At 38.8% G+C, this 17,912-nt stretch overlaps 1 protein-coding gene and 1 long non-coding RNA gene across 2 annotated transcripts; both read right to left on the bottom strand.

Moving 5' to 3' along the window:
* Nucleotides 1-301: 301 nt before the first annotated feature.
* Nucleotides 302-13,890, bottom strand: LOC103509402 (neurolysin, mitochondrial-like). The gene is made up of 4 exons (XM_026823754.1): nucleotides 13,679-13,890; nucleotides 7,392-7,741; nucleotides 2,910-3,092; nucleotides 302-1,284 (listed from the first exon to the last, which is right to left on the bottom strand). Exons 1-4 carry the CDS (start codon nucleotides 13,744-13,746, stop codon nucleotides 485-487), a joined length of 1,401 nt encoding a protein of 466 aa, XP_026679555.1. The 5' UTR covers nucleotides 13,747-13,890; the 3' UTR covers nucleotides 302-484.
* A 735-nt stretch (nucleotides 13,891-14,625) lies between these two features.
* Nucleotides 14,626-15,360, bottom strand: LOC113467528. Its single transcript, XR_003391583.1, has 2 exons — nucleotides 15,149-15,360; nucleotides 14,626-14,697 (listed from the first exon to the last, which is right to left on the bottom strand). It is a non-coding gene; the product is annotated as an uncharacterized LOC113467528 (long non-coding RNA).
* Nucleotides 15,361-17,912: the final 2,552 nt, after the last annotated feature.

Below are 17,912 nucleotides of genomic sequence, written 5' to 3'. Positions count from 1 at the left end.
TTAGGGCCTGGAATACGGGGTGCGCTCAGCTTGGTGAGGATAATTGAGTAGCTACTTTAAATCAATAGCGACCAGTGACGGCATTGGCAGAGTAAAAATGATAGAAATTACAGAAATAGTGAAGGAGGCTCTTACTCTTACACCCATATTTATGAACAAAGTGCTCTTGAGTAGCACTGGAGCAGCAATTTCAAACATCTGATTGGTTAAGATTATAAGTAGTTCTTTATTTAGACTGTCAGCTTAGAACAAGTTTTTCCATTATACCAACAGTTTTAGATTCACTTCTTGCGAGCGAGAATTTTCGTTCATAAATACGGGTGTCAGTAATGCTGTGATATCCACAAAAAAATGTGAAGAGGCTGTCAGCTTCACCACAAATAAATGATTCTAAAAGGCTCTCAGCTTCGCCACAAATCAATGATTCGAAGAAGCTCTCAGCTTCACAGCTCATTTCGGAATATTCTTCTCACTGTACAAATGACTAATTCAACCTAAACATATCGAGGAACGGCTTGAAACACGGATCCCTCCCTCGAAACCTCCGGAACACCTCACTCGAATGACAACTTCCCCCGAACGTCAAAAACGTATCCCTCAATCGGGACCCGACATTCGGCTCCGTCCGCTCCCCGCCGGAAACACCCGAATCACTTCGGCCCGACTCGTCCTCCAATCGGCCTTCTCCGTCTTCTTTGAACGCGTAGAAAATGTCCGCGCTCACCAGCTTGGACCAGAGGAAAGAGTAATAGCCCGCGGCCAAGTCGCCACTACCAACTTCAACAAAACGGCACGGCAGATTGGAATACTTATCAATCGGAAAGCCGAAATGCAACGGGTACAACTCCCTTGAAATTTCCGACCAGTGAGGTTTCGGGCCGTTATGCAACTGGAGGTCCAAATTCGCTTTGAACAGCTCCGAACACACGTCAATGCCCGCGTTATGGGCCCGGAGGGCTTTCAACTGCTCGTCCGTCATCTTCAGCTTCTCCCCGGTTGCGAAATGGGAGTTCAGCTCGGCGAAAACGCGCTCCTCGTAGAGGAAATGAGTGAGGAAGTAGTTTATGATGTAGACGCTGTCCCATTCCACATTGTTCACTCCGGAAACGTCGCTGTAGTGGGTGGCCGTTAGGGAGCGCTGTAGGAGGGAGCCAAAGTGGAAGAACAGGTTCTCGACTTGCTTGAAGGTGAGCAGGCAGGGTTTGCCGTACTGAGGCTCGGTGAGGTTGAGAATCAGAGTGTTGAGCGGCGTGATAACCTGCAGGAGCAAATACAAAATGTTTATTTACTAGGAAAAACTTCTTCTTCTTCTTCTTCTTCTTCTTCTTCTTCTTCTTCGCCTTTTCCCGTATTCAGACGGGATCGGCGTTTTTCGTCAGCCTCTCAATCAGCCCTAGCTAGGTGATTACTTTGAGCTGACGTTTGGTTTGGGCTACAAAAAAAATCACGAGTGGATGTCCTTCGTACTCAATCTTTGCTATTTCGTTGGCAAGGGAAATTTCAGGCTGGTATCCTCCAAGTTTACATGATATGCTCTCAGCTTCGTGAGATCGATTGAGGAGCTCATTTGAAATTCAGTGAAACAGCAAAGGTGTGGAAAATAAACCCTTGACCTTGCTTCTTATTCTGTGAGAAAAGAAAGGAAAAATGTCTTGGAAATCATACATAAATCTGGTGAAGTATTTACTAAAAACAAGTTTTCAAGTGAAATATTTAAGGTAAAACACCTACTCACCGTCTTCGTACCAAAAATCGGCATTTTTTTATTTAAGCGCCAAAAATAAGGAAACGTGCCATTTTTGAGAACCCCTGATAATTTTAAACGATTTTTCAGACGATTTGTGTTCTTCTCATACATCAAAATCAGCTGATGTTTGTAAACATTGAAAAAAATCAGTTTGAAATTTGTGCTTCGAGAGGAACCTACGTTTTTTCACAATTGTCTGTTTTTTCCCTTAAGAAACTGAGTTTCGTAGCTAAGGTTTGTAGACTGTGTATTGAGTTTTCAAGTGACTTTTTCATTTTTTCTGGACTTAAAACATAATTCTCAATAGATTTAAATGCATTGCAATAATTTTATGTGAATACTTTTTAAATAAATGGTAAAAAAAGGTGCAGTGTCGGAGTTCCGAACGGTGTAGAAATAATCGTCCCGGGTAACAAGTATTTCACATGAATGTTTTCTTAAATGTACCATTGTTCGAATTTCTTTTTATTTTACCATCTTATTTAATATTTTTTGGTTTTAAATCATAAAATAGTGGTGAGTAATTAATGAATAATTGGTATCTACTTAGGTACTTTGTTTAATTCTTAGATTAAAAATGGCAAAAGTCAAGAGGAAGTCAAAAGCTAGAGAAATCACTCCAAACCTACTTTTTCTTTTTTAGTAGAAAATTCTTTCTACTTAAGTAATAGAAAATATATAAAAAAAATATTAGATTGAAAAAGACTGAAATTGGTAGGTAGGTACATAGGTACTTAAGGGTAGTAGGTATTAAAGAAAAAAAATGTAGATTAGAAAGTGATGATTTTCCAAATTTTAAGCCTGAGATTGGACTTTCTTTTTGGAAAAAAAAGGTCTAAAATACTATCTACCCTCAGTAATCTAGAAAGAAATTCGAGTACAATAATGTAGTTACCTACTTACTTACCTACCTACATATTGTTCAAGTACCTTTTGATCTAATTTACATTTAAAATTATTTTAGTGTACATACTTAGGTATCTTTTACCTGTTACTTACATGATAGATAGGTATTTATTTTTCAGGAGCAGAAGTAATTAAATATTGACAGTAACAATAGTATGTAAAGAAAGAATAAAAGTAATAATGATAAGATTGATAAATATTAATAATATTTAAAATAGTGCAGGGTTTTTTTTTTTTTTTTTTTTTTTTTTTTTGCAATTCAAATTGTTTCGTTTACCTTCAAGTTCAATGCCAGCAAGTTTACTCTCAAGCATATACTTGGACAACACCCGTTGCTGTTCCTCGCTCAGCTGTGTTGCGTCCATCGACTTGCACGCATTGTACACATTCTTCAGATTGTACTTCTTGCAACGGGCTTGCTTTGCACGATTGTGAATACCTGAGGAAAAAATAGGACAAATCAAATTAGTGATGAAAAAGTTGATTTTAGTTATAGTTAAAATGACTGCACTTGGGTAACTAGTGGTGACAGCATTTTGTAGGTATGTACAGGGCCGGCTTCCACATTCTCGAGCATTTCATCCACTTCCGATTTCATTTTCTTTTCAATGCTGAAACAAACAAAGAGTGAGAATGTGTGGTGGGGCTATTGAATACAACGTGTTTGCGTGTGCTTCTTAAATAGGTAGGTACCTACTTACACCAATTACCTACAGTAGAACCTCGATTATTTCAACTAATTGGGACCGAGGGTAGTTAATGATCGAGGTTGAAATGGTCACTTTCTATGATCTTTTCCTCTGATAAGATAGGATATCCTTCGAAAGATATAGAAAGAAATAGAAAGTAACAATGGATTTGGAGTTGAAGTAATGGAAGTTGAAATCATCGAGGTTCTACTGTACCTAGCTACTTTTGATTGTAAAGTGAGTCAAACTATGTACCTTACTTTTACCAGAGGAGTGATGAGTGATACAAATGTGCTAGGTTGCTGATCCATTATTGGTACCTACCATCCACTGATTTGAAGTACCTACCCACCCACCCATTATATTATACCTTGTTCGTTTAATAATTATTTATCGGTCTCTCTCTCCCCCTTAATCTCTCTCTTCTTATTTTTTATGTTTTGTACCTAACTAGATCCTATTTTATTTTTTACAGTGTCCTGCGGGGGTGGAACCTTTATCCAAGTCTCGCCAGGGGACTAACATCTTGGTTTTTTGCCCCCCTCTTTTTAAACATTAATGAAAAATAAAATAAAGTGGCCAAAGATAAAGGCCTCAAAGCGATCACTCTAAAGCTGATTTAGAGGCCGACAACAACAAATGCCGACCCCATGTGAACATGGGAAAAGGCAAAGAAAAAGAAGAATGAAACACTAAAAACTGACCATCGAAATTTTGACCCGATTACATTACTTTCCTTCCTATAGGATAAGGAAAGTATATTTGATAGGTTAAAGAATAATACATACAACTAACAATTCAGTAAAAAGACCTTGCTTAACTAAAAAAAAAGGGAAATGTAAATTAATAGGTGGTAATAGAGAGTGACAATAAAGTAAAAAAGGAAAGTAGAACAACAGGTAATGATAGGTCCTTATCTGTTTAGAATAAAGTTCGCCCCGGGCGGGAATCGAACCCGCCACCTAGCACCTCCAAGGTAGGCGAGCTACCCTCAAAGTTATCTACGATGAAAAAAGTTCCCCTAATCCCCTTCAAAAACGTGCATAACATAACAAATCCTATGAATGCCTGGAAACTAATCTAGTTATGCAATGTGCCAAACAAAAATAATTACATTTTATAATACACGGAGTGGGAGAGGGTTTATGTACAAATATTTCGCGGACAAATTCCACTTCCGCGGGAGCTTTTAGTCCACTTTCGGCATTTCTGACTCGTCTTTATCGGGGTCTTTATCTTTGTCCTTATCGGGGTCTTTATCTTTATCGTCCTCGTCTACGACGTCTTGCAGATCGGCTTCCACATTCTCGAGCATTTCATCCACTTCCGATTTCATTTTCTTTTCAATGCTGAAACAAACAAAGAGTGAGAATGTGTGGTGGGACTATTGAATACAACGTGTTTGTTGTTTATCCTGCTGGGATAGGACTGAAAAGTCCCTTTACTTCCGTAGTCTAAACAAGGTCTTATATATTTCATAGGTGAAGTTTACAATTGCTTAACTTCAATGTTTATCCTGCTGGGATAGGACTGAAAAGTCCCTTTACTTCCGTAGTCTAAACAAGGTCTTATATATTTCATAGGTGAAGTTTACAAATAAGTAAATAAAACCTTGCTTAACTTCAAAAAAAAAAGTAGGTAAGTATAAGGGGTTTTTTTCTCGTGCTGACCCAGCACCTAAATTGGAAGTATTGTGTCTCTTATCGCCCATCTGATCGGGGAAATACTACGAGATGGGCATGCAACGACACAGACCAAATATGTCTAATGTGGCAGTAGCTTCATTGCTACAAAATAAATACGGTGGTGAAACATGAAGCACTCTCTTTTTACCATTTATTTTAAGAGGGGACTAACATCTTGGTTTTTTGCCCCCCTCTTTTTAAACATTATTGAAAAATAAAATAAAGTGGCCAAAGATAAAGGCCTCAAAGCAATCACTCTAAAGCTGATTTAGAGGCCGACAACAACAAATGCCGACCCCATGTGAACATGGGTAAAGGTGAAGAAAAACTATTGGAAAAATCCTACAATGCTGCAGTGAGCACCAAAGTTGTGACATAATAACACAAAGAAACTGCATTTACATTACATTACATATTTCATAGGTAAAGTTTACAAATAAGTAAATAAAACCTTGCTTAAATTAAAAAAAAAGCAGGTAAGTATAAGGGGTTTTTTCTCGTGCTGACCCAGCACCTAAATTGGAAGTATTGTGTCTCTTATCGCCCATCTGATGGGGGACATACTACGAGATGGGCATGCTACGACACAGACCAAATATGTCTAATGTAGCAGTAGCTTCATTGCTACGAAATAAAAACGGTGGTGAAACATGAAGCACTCTCTTTTTTCCATTTATTTTAAGAGGGGACTAACATCTTGGTTTTTTGCCCCCCTCTTTTTAAACATTAATGAAAAATAAAATAAAGTGGCCAAAGATAAAGGCCTCAAAGTGATCACTCTAAAGCTGATTTAGAGGCCGACAACAACAAATGCCGACCCCATGTGAACATGGGAAAAGGCGCAGAAAAAGAAGAATGAAAAATAAAAAAAAGTAGGTCGTAGGTATCACTTACATCTCTTTTATCCAAGGCCATATCATAGATCAACTGTGGAGGAGCATCGGGCAACAGATTCAAGTTATGTATTGGCATATTGTACGCTTTAAGTGCAGCATCTAGCTTGAGCTGAAACAGTCGCTGCCTCTGATAGAGAAATTCATTACACTCCTCTAGCTTGCCCTTGGCAAAACCTGAATGTGAACAAAGAAAGAAAGAAGGTTAATATGGGAAAAAACCCTAATGGCCAGAGCCACAATCTGAGTACCTATGAGTGTTTCACTGCCATTTTTATTTTGTAGCAATAAAACAACTGCTACATTAGACACATGTGGTCTGTGTCATAGCATGCCCATCCCGTAGTATGTCCCTCATCAGATGGGCAATAAGAGACACAATACTTCTTATTTAGGAGCTGCAATTACCTACAGTAGAACCTCGATTATTTCAACTAATTGGGACCGAGGGTAGTTAATGATCGAGGTTGAAATGGTCACTTTCTATGAGCTTTTCCTCTGATAAGATAGGATATCCTTCGAAAGATAGAAAGAAATAGAAAGTAACAATGGATTTGGAGTTGAAGTAATGGAAGTTGAAATCATCGAGGTTCTACTGTACCTACCTACTTTTGATTGTAAAGTGAGTCAAACTATGTACCTTACTTTTACCAGAGGAGTGATGAGTGATACAAAAATGTGCTAGGTTGCTGATCCATTGGTACTATCTACTGATTTGAAGTACCTACCTACCCATTATATTATACCTTGTTCGTTTAATAATTATTTATCGGTCTCTCTCTCCCCCTTAATCTCTCTCTTCTTAGTATTTATGATCTAGTTAGGTACCTAAAAAATAAAATAAGATCTAGTTAGGTACCTAACTAGATCTTATTTTATTTTTTACTGTGTTCTGCGGGGCGGAACCTTTATCCAAGTCTCGCCCAAACACAACCACACTCAAGAGCACTCGGTCAACCAAACTTGGTGGTTAACGCGTTGGACTTTGGATCTCGAAGTTTTTGGTTCGAGTCTAAGTCACAAAATTTATCTAGATGTAATACCTACTTGGGGCACAACATTTGTGACAAGCGTTTAAGTGCTTTAAACCAGTGTCTCAATTAAAATATTTTTGGCCAAAAAAGTAAAAAGACCTTAAATTTGATATACCTATAGGTTGACCAGGTTTGGATAAGTCCTTCTATAGAGTAAGCAATTTAGTAAATTCTGTGTGAGGGTATCGGATCAAGAATAAAACATTTCAGAATTGGATCATGAATAAAACATTTCATAATCGGATCAAGAATTAAACATTTCAAGAATAAGCTGTTCTGTATTAGGTAGTCAAATGAAAATTTTTCGGTATCAATAAAGTTTCTTTTGTTCTTTTATTATTTCCCATTGTTTTCTTGGCAAAACAAGTGACATATTTGCTACCATAGTTATTAGAGGGTTAATGAATCCTCCCTCACACAATCAAATGGTCACTCACCAAAGAATATATTAGGAGGCATTGTATTTTTTGATGTAAAATATAAATGCCTCAGCAATGCCCATGTGTTATCAAACTGTGTATTCAATTGTTCAATCGAGTCAAATATTTTGCTAAACACTTGCAGTCCTGCTTTTGCTTTGGATTTCTCTTCAGCTAGAATCATTTCTTGCTCTAGCGGGATCCTGTCTTCGACAGCAAGTACTTGTGTTTCATACTCAATAATCCTTTGTCCCATAAGTGTCACACATTTCTCCGTTGTCAGTTGATTGAACTGAGGCAGCTTGTCATGAGCAGTGGTGATGTTGATTTTGTTGAGGGCCTCATTAGCTGTAGGCACCTCAGGTAACCTGTGAGGAAAAAAAATTGATAGTACACTTGAACTTGTCTAAGTGGGAAACCTGGATAACAAGGAAAAATTTGCTGGTCCCGTGTTGAGCATAAATGCTTGTCACATAGGGTTGCCAACTTTTTTTTCGGCATATACGGTACAAACTAGCAAAATGGTGAAAAAATACGGATTTCCCAAAACTGAGGCAGCTTGTCATGAGCAGTGGTGATGTTGATTTTGTTGAGGGCCTCATTAGCTGTAGGCACCTCAGGTAACCTGTGAGGAGGAAAAAAAATTGTTAGTACCGTCAAATCTGTCTAAGTGGGAAACCTGGATAACTGGGAAAAATTTGCTGGTCCCTTGGGTTTCAACTTAGACAGGTTTTTGTTTTCTTCATTACCTTACTTTAAGGGATGTTAAAAAAAGCACCTTAACCCTTTAATGCTCAAGGTCATTGATTTTGCTCAAATTTTAGCATGTTATAGGTCTTTGGACATAGACACCGGAAGGGAAAATAAAATTTTCATTATCTCAATCTTTCAACCCCCTTTAGGTCAATTTTCCAAATGAGGCAGAATCACAACACTGTGCACTAAAGGGTTAACACATGTAAGACAGCAACAAAATTTGGTAGATATTTTGCGCTCTAGGGCCACATTATTTACGGCCCCCATGGGAAACATATAAAATGACTGCCAGTGGGTCATGTCATCCTACGAGAAAGAAAGAAATTACCACTGGTGGATCATGTTGTCTTATATGTATGTTAGTAGGTAATGGTCAAGAGGTCAATAAAACGCCATGTTTACATATCACTACAGCCTTCATAGTATTGATTTGAATAATCAATAAATTAACTGTTAGGCCAGCCACTCAATATCAGGTAGACCTGACAGGTACAGCTGAAAATAATTGCTTTGGGCTGAATGCATGAAATTTGTTCAAAACAACCTCTGTACACCCAGGTGCCAGTTAGCTTCCTATTTATTTTCATTCCCTTTCTACTATTTTATCTCATGAAAAATCAGGTTTAAAAAAAGGAATTTTAATTGTGTTCAGGGTAACTATGCAGAAGTCATGTCCGTGGAAAAGAAAAGCTCCTATTTGTATTTAACCTAACCCTATAATAACACTAATCACTGCTCTAATAGTGAAAACTCCTTATTGCATTTAACCTAACCCTATAATAACACTGGTCACTGCTTGTTTGTGCCAGTTCCTTTGGTAGCAATATTCCACGGACGTGACTTCTGCGCAAGTACCATGTTGAGCATAAATGCTTGTCACAAATGACATTCCCTGCTTATGCACTACACTGAATTTTTTGACTTGACCTGGACTCAAACCACCAAACTCTAGATCCAAAGTCCACCTCACTAACCAGTACACCCCTGAGGTTTGTTCTTATGAAAAATCAGGCTTTATTAGTTATTACATAATATCGGAGGGAATCTTTTGGACCCATGAAAGTACTTGAAAATCTTATTGGTTGGACAGCAAGAATTCCCTCATATCACTGCTGAAATCAGAGCTTAGAGGAACCTAATCAAAAAAAAAAAAAAAAAAAACATCCTATCTCTCTCTCTCTCTCTCTCTTGATTAAAGCAAACTAAGCAAGGGGGGAGATTAAGTAAGAAGGTGCTAAACTGGTAATAGTAACGTGCTTCTAAATTGGCTACAAAGAATTTTCACGATTCTTTAAGCCCAGATCCTAAAACATTTAAACTCCTTAGGCCGGCCACTCACTATCAGGTAGACCTGACAGGCGAACCTGTTCAGCCGTACCTGTCAGGTCTACCTGAGAGTTAGTGGCTGGCCTTATACATTTAGGGAGGTCGACTCCGTTTCCACTGGTAATAATATTGAGCAAGTTGGCTTAGGGCTTGCTGTGTGTTTACCTGTTAACAGACAAATAATTACATTAATTAGACTTACTTTATCATGGACACTCGTTGCTTTAAGTTGAAAGTCCAGAAGAGGTTAGGTAGTAGTAGTAATAATAATAGTGCTTATTTATACTGCTCGCATAGGACTGAAAAGTCCCTTTACTCCAGCAGTAGGCTACTACTATTATTGTGGTCAAATTCTCAAATTATATTGAGGATAAAATTCCATACCTCGGCTGGGATTGAACCCATGCCCTTCTGTTTACCAGGTGAGCGCCTTGACCACTTACACCACCGGGGCAGGCAGTCACCCCAGTAAAGTCACTTACACAATAGTTATTACCAGTGGACATAGCTTCATCTCAATAAACTCATCCCGGGTTCGATTCCCGGCGGATAAAGTTTTTTAGGGCCTGGAATACGGGGTGCACTCAGCTTGGTGAGAATAATTGAGTAGCTACTTTATAAAATAAAAATTATAGAAATTACAGAAATAGTGAAGAGGCTCTTACTCTCACACCCATATTTATAAACGAAGTGCTCTTGAGTAGCACTGGAGCAGCAATTCCAAACATCTGATTGGTTAAGATTTTAAGTAGTGCTTTATTTAGACTGTCAGCTTAGAACAAGTTTTTCCATTATACCAACAGTTTTAGATTCACTTCTTGAGAGCGAGAATTTTCGTTCATGAATATGGGTGTCAGTAATGCTGTAATATCTACAAAAAATGTGAAGAGGCTGTCAGCTTCACCACAAATAAATGATTCGAAGAAAAATAATAAGGCACAATAATACGCGGAACATAATTGCATACAAAAATAAGTCGAGTATAAATGAACAGGGACGTTTAAAAGGGGAAGAGAGAAGGAAGACAGGATAGAAGAAAGCCTGTCTTCCTTCTCTCTTCGATTTCGGGACGATAAGACCATAGCAGTTACAGTTCCCTCTGTCAAACCTCTTAAAAAAATTCTTCCTTCTCTCTTCGATTTCGGGACGATAAGACCATAGCAGTTACAGTTCCCTCTGTCAAACCTCTTTAAAAAAAAGGCTTCGGTTTATCAATAGCATTTATCAGGCTATTTAAGTTATTGGCTTGTTAAATTAGCATTGATTCAATTGTGTTTTGACTGACCGATAATTTAACAGCCTGATAAAAGCAGTTGATAAACCGAACCTAGGTATTTCAAGTTTTTTTTTCCATCCTAATTAGCTTGGTTGCTAGCCTGCCTTGTAAGCGCTAGGTCGCGGGTTCGATTCCCGCCCGGGGCGGATTTTATCCTGAACGGATAAGGTTCGTTCTCGGAACGGCTGGCTTCAGGGGAAAGAAAAGCTTCATTCACCTAACACTTAAAGAAAAGCTCCACTCACCTAACACTTAAACCTGCCTCGGTGGTGTAGTGGTCAAGACGCTCGCTTGGTAAACAGGAGGGCGTGGGTTCAATCCCAGCTGAGGTATGGAATTTTATCCTCAATATAATTTGAGAATTTGACCACAATAATAGTAGTAGCCTACTGCTGGAGTAAAGGTACTTTTCAGTCCTATGCGAGCAGTATAAATAAGCACTATTATTGTTATTAAAGAAAAGCTCCACTCACCTAACACTTCGGCTTTCGAATGGCGGTACTCCCGAATTTCCTCGAGAACGACTGAAGTGCTCAGCTCTCGCCTCGACTCCAGAAGAGACGCCGCCTTCTCCTCCGCATGCCACAACAGGCGACGCCTCTCGCGGTCAGAACAGTATTCGAGGAACTTGGACTTGAGGGGGTCCTGAAGGTTGACGACCCAGGGACCCTGGGTAACCTGAGGAAGAGAGAAAGTAGAATAGAATAGAATATACCTTGTTTATCCTGCCCGAATAGGACTGAAAAGTCCCTTTACTCCCGCAGTCTAAACAAGGTCTCGTGTATTTTATGGGTTTAACATTTTACAATGCATAATTATTACAATAGACCTTGCTTAATTATAAAAAAAAGAAACAATAATATTAATGAGAAGAAGAAAAGAGAAATAGATTAAAGTAAAGAAATAGAGTTGAGAATCCGGAGCTAAGCGACGGGTTTCGGCTAGTATAAAATAAAATAAAAAAAAAAAACGAGTAGGTAGGTACGTTTTTGTACTTAAATCCTTTGTATGGTAGTGGTATATTATTTATTAACAAATTCAGCTATAAATAGGTAAGCTGTAGAGAAACAAATTGAAATAAAAGTGTCTTGAAAAGTAACAAAAAGATAATTACCTAGAAAATGTAAGAAAAAATGTGTAAGGAGGTATGAAGAAAAATAGAAAAATTACCTACCTAGGTATAGGCAGGTACCTATAAACCAGTGCATACACGTAGGTACCTACTCGATCTCCTCTCTCTTTCTCTCTCTCTCTCATTTTCTCTCTCTCTCTCTCTCTCTCTCTCTCTCTCTCTCTTTCCTTTACTCTCTCTCCCTCCCCTCCATTTCCTTCTTCTTATTTATACATACAATTATGCCTCTCCCTCTTCCTACAATCTCTCCTCTCTCTTCCTCCTCCTCCTCCTTCTTCTTCTTCTTTTTCTGGCAGTTATGGAATGACAAGTACATAGATTTATATATATCTTCTTTCTACTGAGCTTCAATCTCTTCTCTTCCTCAGCCTCCTTCTTCTCTTCTTCCTCTCCTCCTCCCTTTAACTACTGAGCTTCAATCTCTTCTCTCTTCTCCTCCTACTCTCTCTCCCTCCCCTCCATTTCCTTCTTCTTATTTATACATACAATTATGCCTCTCCCTCTTCCTACAATCTCTCCTCTCTCTTCTTCCTCCTCTTCCTACTCCTCCTTCTTCTTCTTCTTTTTCTGGCAGTTATGGAATGACAAGTACATAGATAGGTATATCTTCTTTCTACTGAGCTTCAATCTCTTCTCTCTTCTCTTCCTCAGCCTCCTCCTTCTCCTTCTCCTCCTCCCTTTTACTACTGAGCTTCAATCTCTTCTCTCTTCTCTTCCTCAGCCTCCTTCTTCTATTCTTCCTCTCCTCCTCCTTCTCCTCCTCCCTTTTACTACTGCGCTTCAATCTCCTCTCTCTTCTCCTCCTCAGACTCCTCCTTCTCTTCTTCTTTTACAGTCCTATGCGAGCAGTATAAATAAGCACTATTATGTATGTAGGTAGTCGATAAGTATGTATGTAGGTAGTCGATAAGTAGGTATGTAGGATGTCGATAAGTAGGTATGTAGGTAGTCGATAAGTATGTACATATGTAGGTAGTCAATAAGTATGTATGTAGGTAGTCGATAAGTATGTATGTAGGTAGTCAATAAGAAGTATGTATGTAGGTAGTCGATAAGTATGTACATATGTAGGTAGTCATTAAGTATTGCCAACTTTTTTTTCGGCATATACGGTACAAACTAGCAAAATGGTGAAAAAATACGGATTTCCCAATTTTTACCCGGAACAAAGGCACCTAGGGATCCAGATTTATGAATCATGCTGCATGCACCTGTACGCTGTATATATTCATACTAGTACATTACTACCTACACTACACTACCTACTTGACTCACGGGTTTTAGTGTTTTTTGTATGTATGTACCTACCTATCTTTTTAAACTTTTTTTTGTATTTTTTTGTTTTTTAGTCAGTTCCTGTATTTTCCATAGATTTGGAAAAAAAACGGAACAAAGGTGTGTTCCGGTGGAATATTTGATTTTTGACAAAAATACGGATTGTTCCGGGAAATAATGTACGGTTGGCAACCCTAGTCACAAATGACATTCCCTGCTTATGCACTACACTGAATTTTTTGACTTGACCTGGACTTGAACCACCAACCTCTAGATTCAAAGTCCACCACACTAACCACTACACCCCTGAGGTTTGTTCTTATGAAAAATCAGGCTTATTACATAATATCAGAGGGAATGATTTGGGCCCATGAAAGTACTTGGAAATCTTATTGGTTGGACAGCAAGAATTCCCTCACATCACTGCTGAAATCAGAGCTTAGGGGAACCTAATCAAATGGCAGTAGGGCAAGTCCACCTTCCTGGATCCTGATCTTCTAGAGGTCCACAAATTTTGGCACCCCGGAGAAAAAAACTTACAGAACTATGTATCCCGATCGACTGTGAACTCTGAGCAGATTATGGCGAAACTGCAACAGCTGCTTCATGGTGTTTCTTTCTTGAAAATGACACAGCTAGAGTAAAACAACTGAAAAGAGTTCTCTTGATAAGAAAACTTAAGTTTTCACTCACCACTTACATTTCAGAGAAAAATTCAATTTCGAAAAATTTGCGATTTGCATTTTGCACTTCAACTTCACGTGTTGTGCGCATGTTACAGTGTTGCCAGATTTTTCCAATTTCAAATTCCACCGTTGCCTGATGATCGTGACTGTGCGCGTTAAATTAAGGCGCCTCCCTTTTAGTCCATAGGGAGTTTTTTTCATAGGTAGGTACCTACTTATTTTATTTTTTAGCCCGTCCTTCCTTTATTATTATTCTCTTCTGCTGCCTATCTGATCTACAACTACTCTGTTTCATTTTATTTTATTCCCCACCTTACGACACTTTTCCTCATTATGAACGTTTTTTGTGGCTCCACTTTTTTAACTGTTGATTCTTTGTGGTCCACAAAGCTCTAGCCTCCGTGAACGACCTTGTCGGAGCGTTTAATGGAACAATCGTTCCAAAAATAGGTACCTACTTACCTACCGTAAAGAGGTAAATACGCACTTCGTATTTCGTAGACATCTAGGTATTCTAGGTAAATATTAAAGTACCTAGACCTAGGTACCTATCTATATTTATTTCTACTTTCTTAACATTGATGTTCAAATTACGTCTAAACTCATATGTTTTCCTTTCTCGGCCCGACACACACGTTTCGGACGCTCGAGAGGCCGGGACAAGGTAGGCCAGGCCTTTCCTCTGACCGTAATGTACCTATGTGGCGGGCCTACCACAGACCACTGATTTTTCCGTTACCCAGGGGACCTTTGATAGTTAGACTAGTCAGCTTGGAAAGTAGCGATCCTGCCTTGTAAGCAGGCAGCTTGTCATGAGCAGTGGTGATGTTGATTTTGTTGAGGGCCTCATTAGCTGTAGGCACCTCAGGTAACCTGTGAGGAAAAAAAAAATTGTTAGTACAGTTGAACCTGTCTAAGTGGGAAACCTGGATATCAAGGAAAAATTTGCTGGTCCCGTGTTGAGCATAAATGCTTGTCACAAATAGGGTTGCTACAAACTAGCAAAATGGTGAAAAGTACGGGAACGTGGACTCGAACCACTAACCTCTAGATCCAAAGTCCACCACACTAACCACTACACCCCTGAGGTTTGTTCTTATGAAAAATCAGGCTTTATTACATAATATCGAAGGGAATGATTTGAGCCCATGAAAGTACTTGGAAATCTTATTGGTTGGACAGCAAGAATTCCCTCATATCACTGCTGAAATCAGAGCTTAGCCTTAGAGGAACCTAATCAAATGGCAGTAGGGCAAGTCCACCTTCCTGGATCCTGATCTTCTAGAGGTCCACAAATTTTGGCACCCCGGAGAAAAAAACTTACAGAACTATGTATCCCGATCGACTGTGAACTCTGAGCAGATTATGGCGAAACTGCAACAGCTGCTTCATGGTGTTTCTTTCTTGAAAATGACACAGCTAGAGTAAAACAACTGAAAAGAGTTCTCTTGATAAGAAAACTTAAGTTTTCACTCACCACTTACATTTCAGAGAAAAATTCAATTTCGAAAAATTTGCGATTTGCATTTTGCACTTCAACTTCACGTGTTGTGCGCATGTTACAGTGTTGCCAGATTTTTCCAATTTCAAATTCCACCGTTGCCTGATGATCGTGACTGTGCGCGTTAAATTAAGGCGCCTCCCTTTTAGTCCATAGGGAGTTTTTTTCATAGGTAGGTACCTACTTATTTTATTTTTTAGCCCGTCCTTCCTTTATTATTATTCTCTTCTGCTGCCTATCTGATCTACAACTACTCTGTTTCATTTTATTTTATTCCCCACCTTACGACACTTTTCCTCATTATGAACGTTTTTTGTGGCTCCACTTTTTTAACTGTTGATTCTTTGTGGTCCACAAAGCTCTAGCCTCCGTGAACGACCTTGTCGGAGCGTTTAATGGAACCATGCCTTAAGGATTTCCAAGGAGAAATCCGGGGGGAAGGGACGGGTTTCGGCTACTATAAAATAAAAAAAAAAAGAAACGAGTAGGTACGTTTTTGTACTTAAATACTTTGTCTGGTAGTGGTATATTATTTATTAACAAATTCAGCTACAAATAGGTAAGCAGCGGTAAGCTGTAGAGAAACAAATTGAAATAAAAGTGTCTTGAAAAGTAACAAAAAGATAATTACCTAGAAAATGTAAGAAAAAATGTGTAAGGAGGTATGAAGAAAAATAGAAAAATTACCTACCTAGGTATAGGCAGGTACCTATAAACCAGTGCATACACGTAGGTACCTACTCGATCTCCTCTCTCTTTCTCTCTCTCTCTCATTTTCTCTCTCTCTCTCTCTCTCTCTCTCTCTCTCTCTCTTTCCTTTACTCTCTCTCCCTCCCCTCCATTTCCTTCTTCTTATTTATACATACAATTATACCTCTCCCTCTCCCTACAACCTCTCATCTCTCTTCTTCCTCCTCCTTCTTCTTCTTCTTCTTTTTCTGGCAGTTATGAAATGACAAGTACATAGATATATCTTCTTTCTACTGAGCTTCAATCTCTTCTCTCTTCTCTTCCTCAGCCTCCTTCTCTTCTTCCTCTCCTCCTCCTTCTCCTCCTCCCTTTTACTACTGAGCTTCAATCTCTTCTCTCTTCTCCTCCTCAGACTCCTCCTTCTCTTCTTCTCCTTCTCCTCCCTCCGGTGCTTCTGGTATGATAAGGATTTCCGTGATGACAATATCCAGAGGTTTTCTCTCGTCCACTGGCTCCAAAGACGGTGTAGTCTCCTTGAGTGGCCGTTCACCATCGTATTCCTTGATAACTCTGGAAAAAGGAAAAAAAAATATTACTAAAGGTATAATAGAAAGTAAAAATAATAATAATACCTAATAAAGTGGATAATTATAAGTTATTGAGACAACGGGGTCTTATCGTCTCCAAATCGAACAGAGAAAGATCCCAGAATAGGCGAAAGCCATCCGTTCTGAGAACGTACCTTATCTGTTTAGAATAAAGTTCGCCCCGGGCGGGAATCGAACCCGCCACCTAGCACCTCCAAGGTAGGCGAGCTACCCTCAAAGTTGTCTACGATGAAAAAAGTTCCCCTAATCCCCTTCAAAAACGTGCATAAAACAAATCCTATGAATGCCTGGAAACTAATCTAGTTATGCAATGTGCCAGACAAAAATAATTACATTTTATAATACACGGAGTGGGAGAGGGTTTATGTACAAATATTTCCCGGACAAAGTCCACTTCCGCGGGAGCTTTTAGTCCACTTTCGGCATTTCTGACTCGTCTTTATCGGGGTCTTTATCTTTGTCTTTATCGGGGTCTTTATCTTTATCGTCCTCGTCTACGACGTCTTGTTTCCCGATTTTGAAAATTTGGACCGATTGCAATACTTTCATTACTAGTATAGCTCCGCTATACTGTAGTAATAGAAAGTAAAAAAGGAAGGAACGAAAGAAAAAAAGGAAGGTAGTGTGGACTTTTCGGATCTGGAGATTGGTGGTTCGAATCCAAGTGCAGTTAATTTAGCTGGGAACGACATTTTTTGTGATAGCTACGTAAGTATATTGTTTTAAAACACTATTAAAATTCCAAGTTTTAGCTGCACCTTCCTGGAAGTAAGATCAATAAAATTACAATCAAGAGTTGTGTTACAGTAAGCACACTAAGCACTGACACAGGAAGCAACCTAATAGAAGGCAATTGAATGGTACCATGCACTTTAGCTATAGGTACCTACACAATAATTATGTATTGTAAACACAAATAAGTACATAAAATACATAGGAGGTTTGTAGGTATCTATTTAGATAGTATAAGCAAGTGCTTACATAACATACAATTAGTAGTGAGGATGCAATCAAAAGTTCGCCAACAATAGAAAGCGGAATAGGGAAGTAGGAAGCAGTAGGTACCTAAGCAAGTAAGCAGGAAGAGTACCTACATACTTATATGTATTATTTTAGGACTATAGGTAGTAGGCAGTCGATAAGTATGTATGTAGGTAGTCGATAAGTATGTATGTAGGTAGTCGATAAGTATGTATGTAGGTAGTCGATAAGTAGGTATGTAGGTAGTCGATAAGTATGTATGTAGGTAGTCATTAAGTATGTATGTAGGTAGTCGATAAGTAGGTATG

The sequence above is a fragment of the Diaphorina citri genome, unplaced genomic scaffold, assembly GCF_000475195.1.
Source record: "Diaphorina citri unplaced genomic scaffold, Diaci psyllid genome assembly version 1.1 scaffold494, whole genome shotgun sequence".
Taxonomy (NCBI): Eukaryota; Metazoa; Arthropoda; class Insecta; order Hemiptera; family Psyllidae; genus Diaphorina; species Diaphorina citri.
Note: the sequence above shows the minus strand (reverse complement) of the source record. Positions and strands in the feature narration are given on the sequence as shown.

What these genes read in the sequence shown, in the direction of transcription:
- LOC103509402 (XM_026823754.1), bottom strand. Translation starts at nt 13,746, where the DNA reads ATGAAGCAGCTGTTGCAGTTTCGCCATAATCTGCTCAGAGTTCACAGT. An exon ending in CGATCGGGATACATAGTTCT is followed by an intron (nt 7,742 to 13,678) that starts GTAAGTTTTTTT and finishes TTTTCCTCACAG; the next exon opens with GTTACCTGAGGTGCCTACAG. An exon ending in TAAACGAAACAATTTGAATT is followed by an intron (nt 1,285 to 2,909) that starts GCAAAAAAAAAA and finishes TTTCCTAGTAAA; the next exon opens with TAAACATTTTGTATTTGCTC.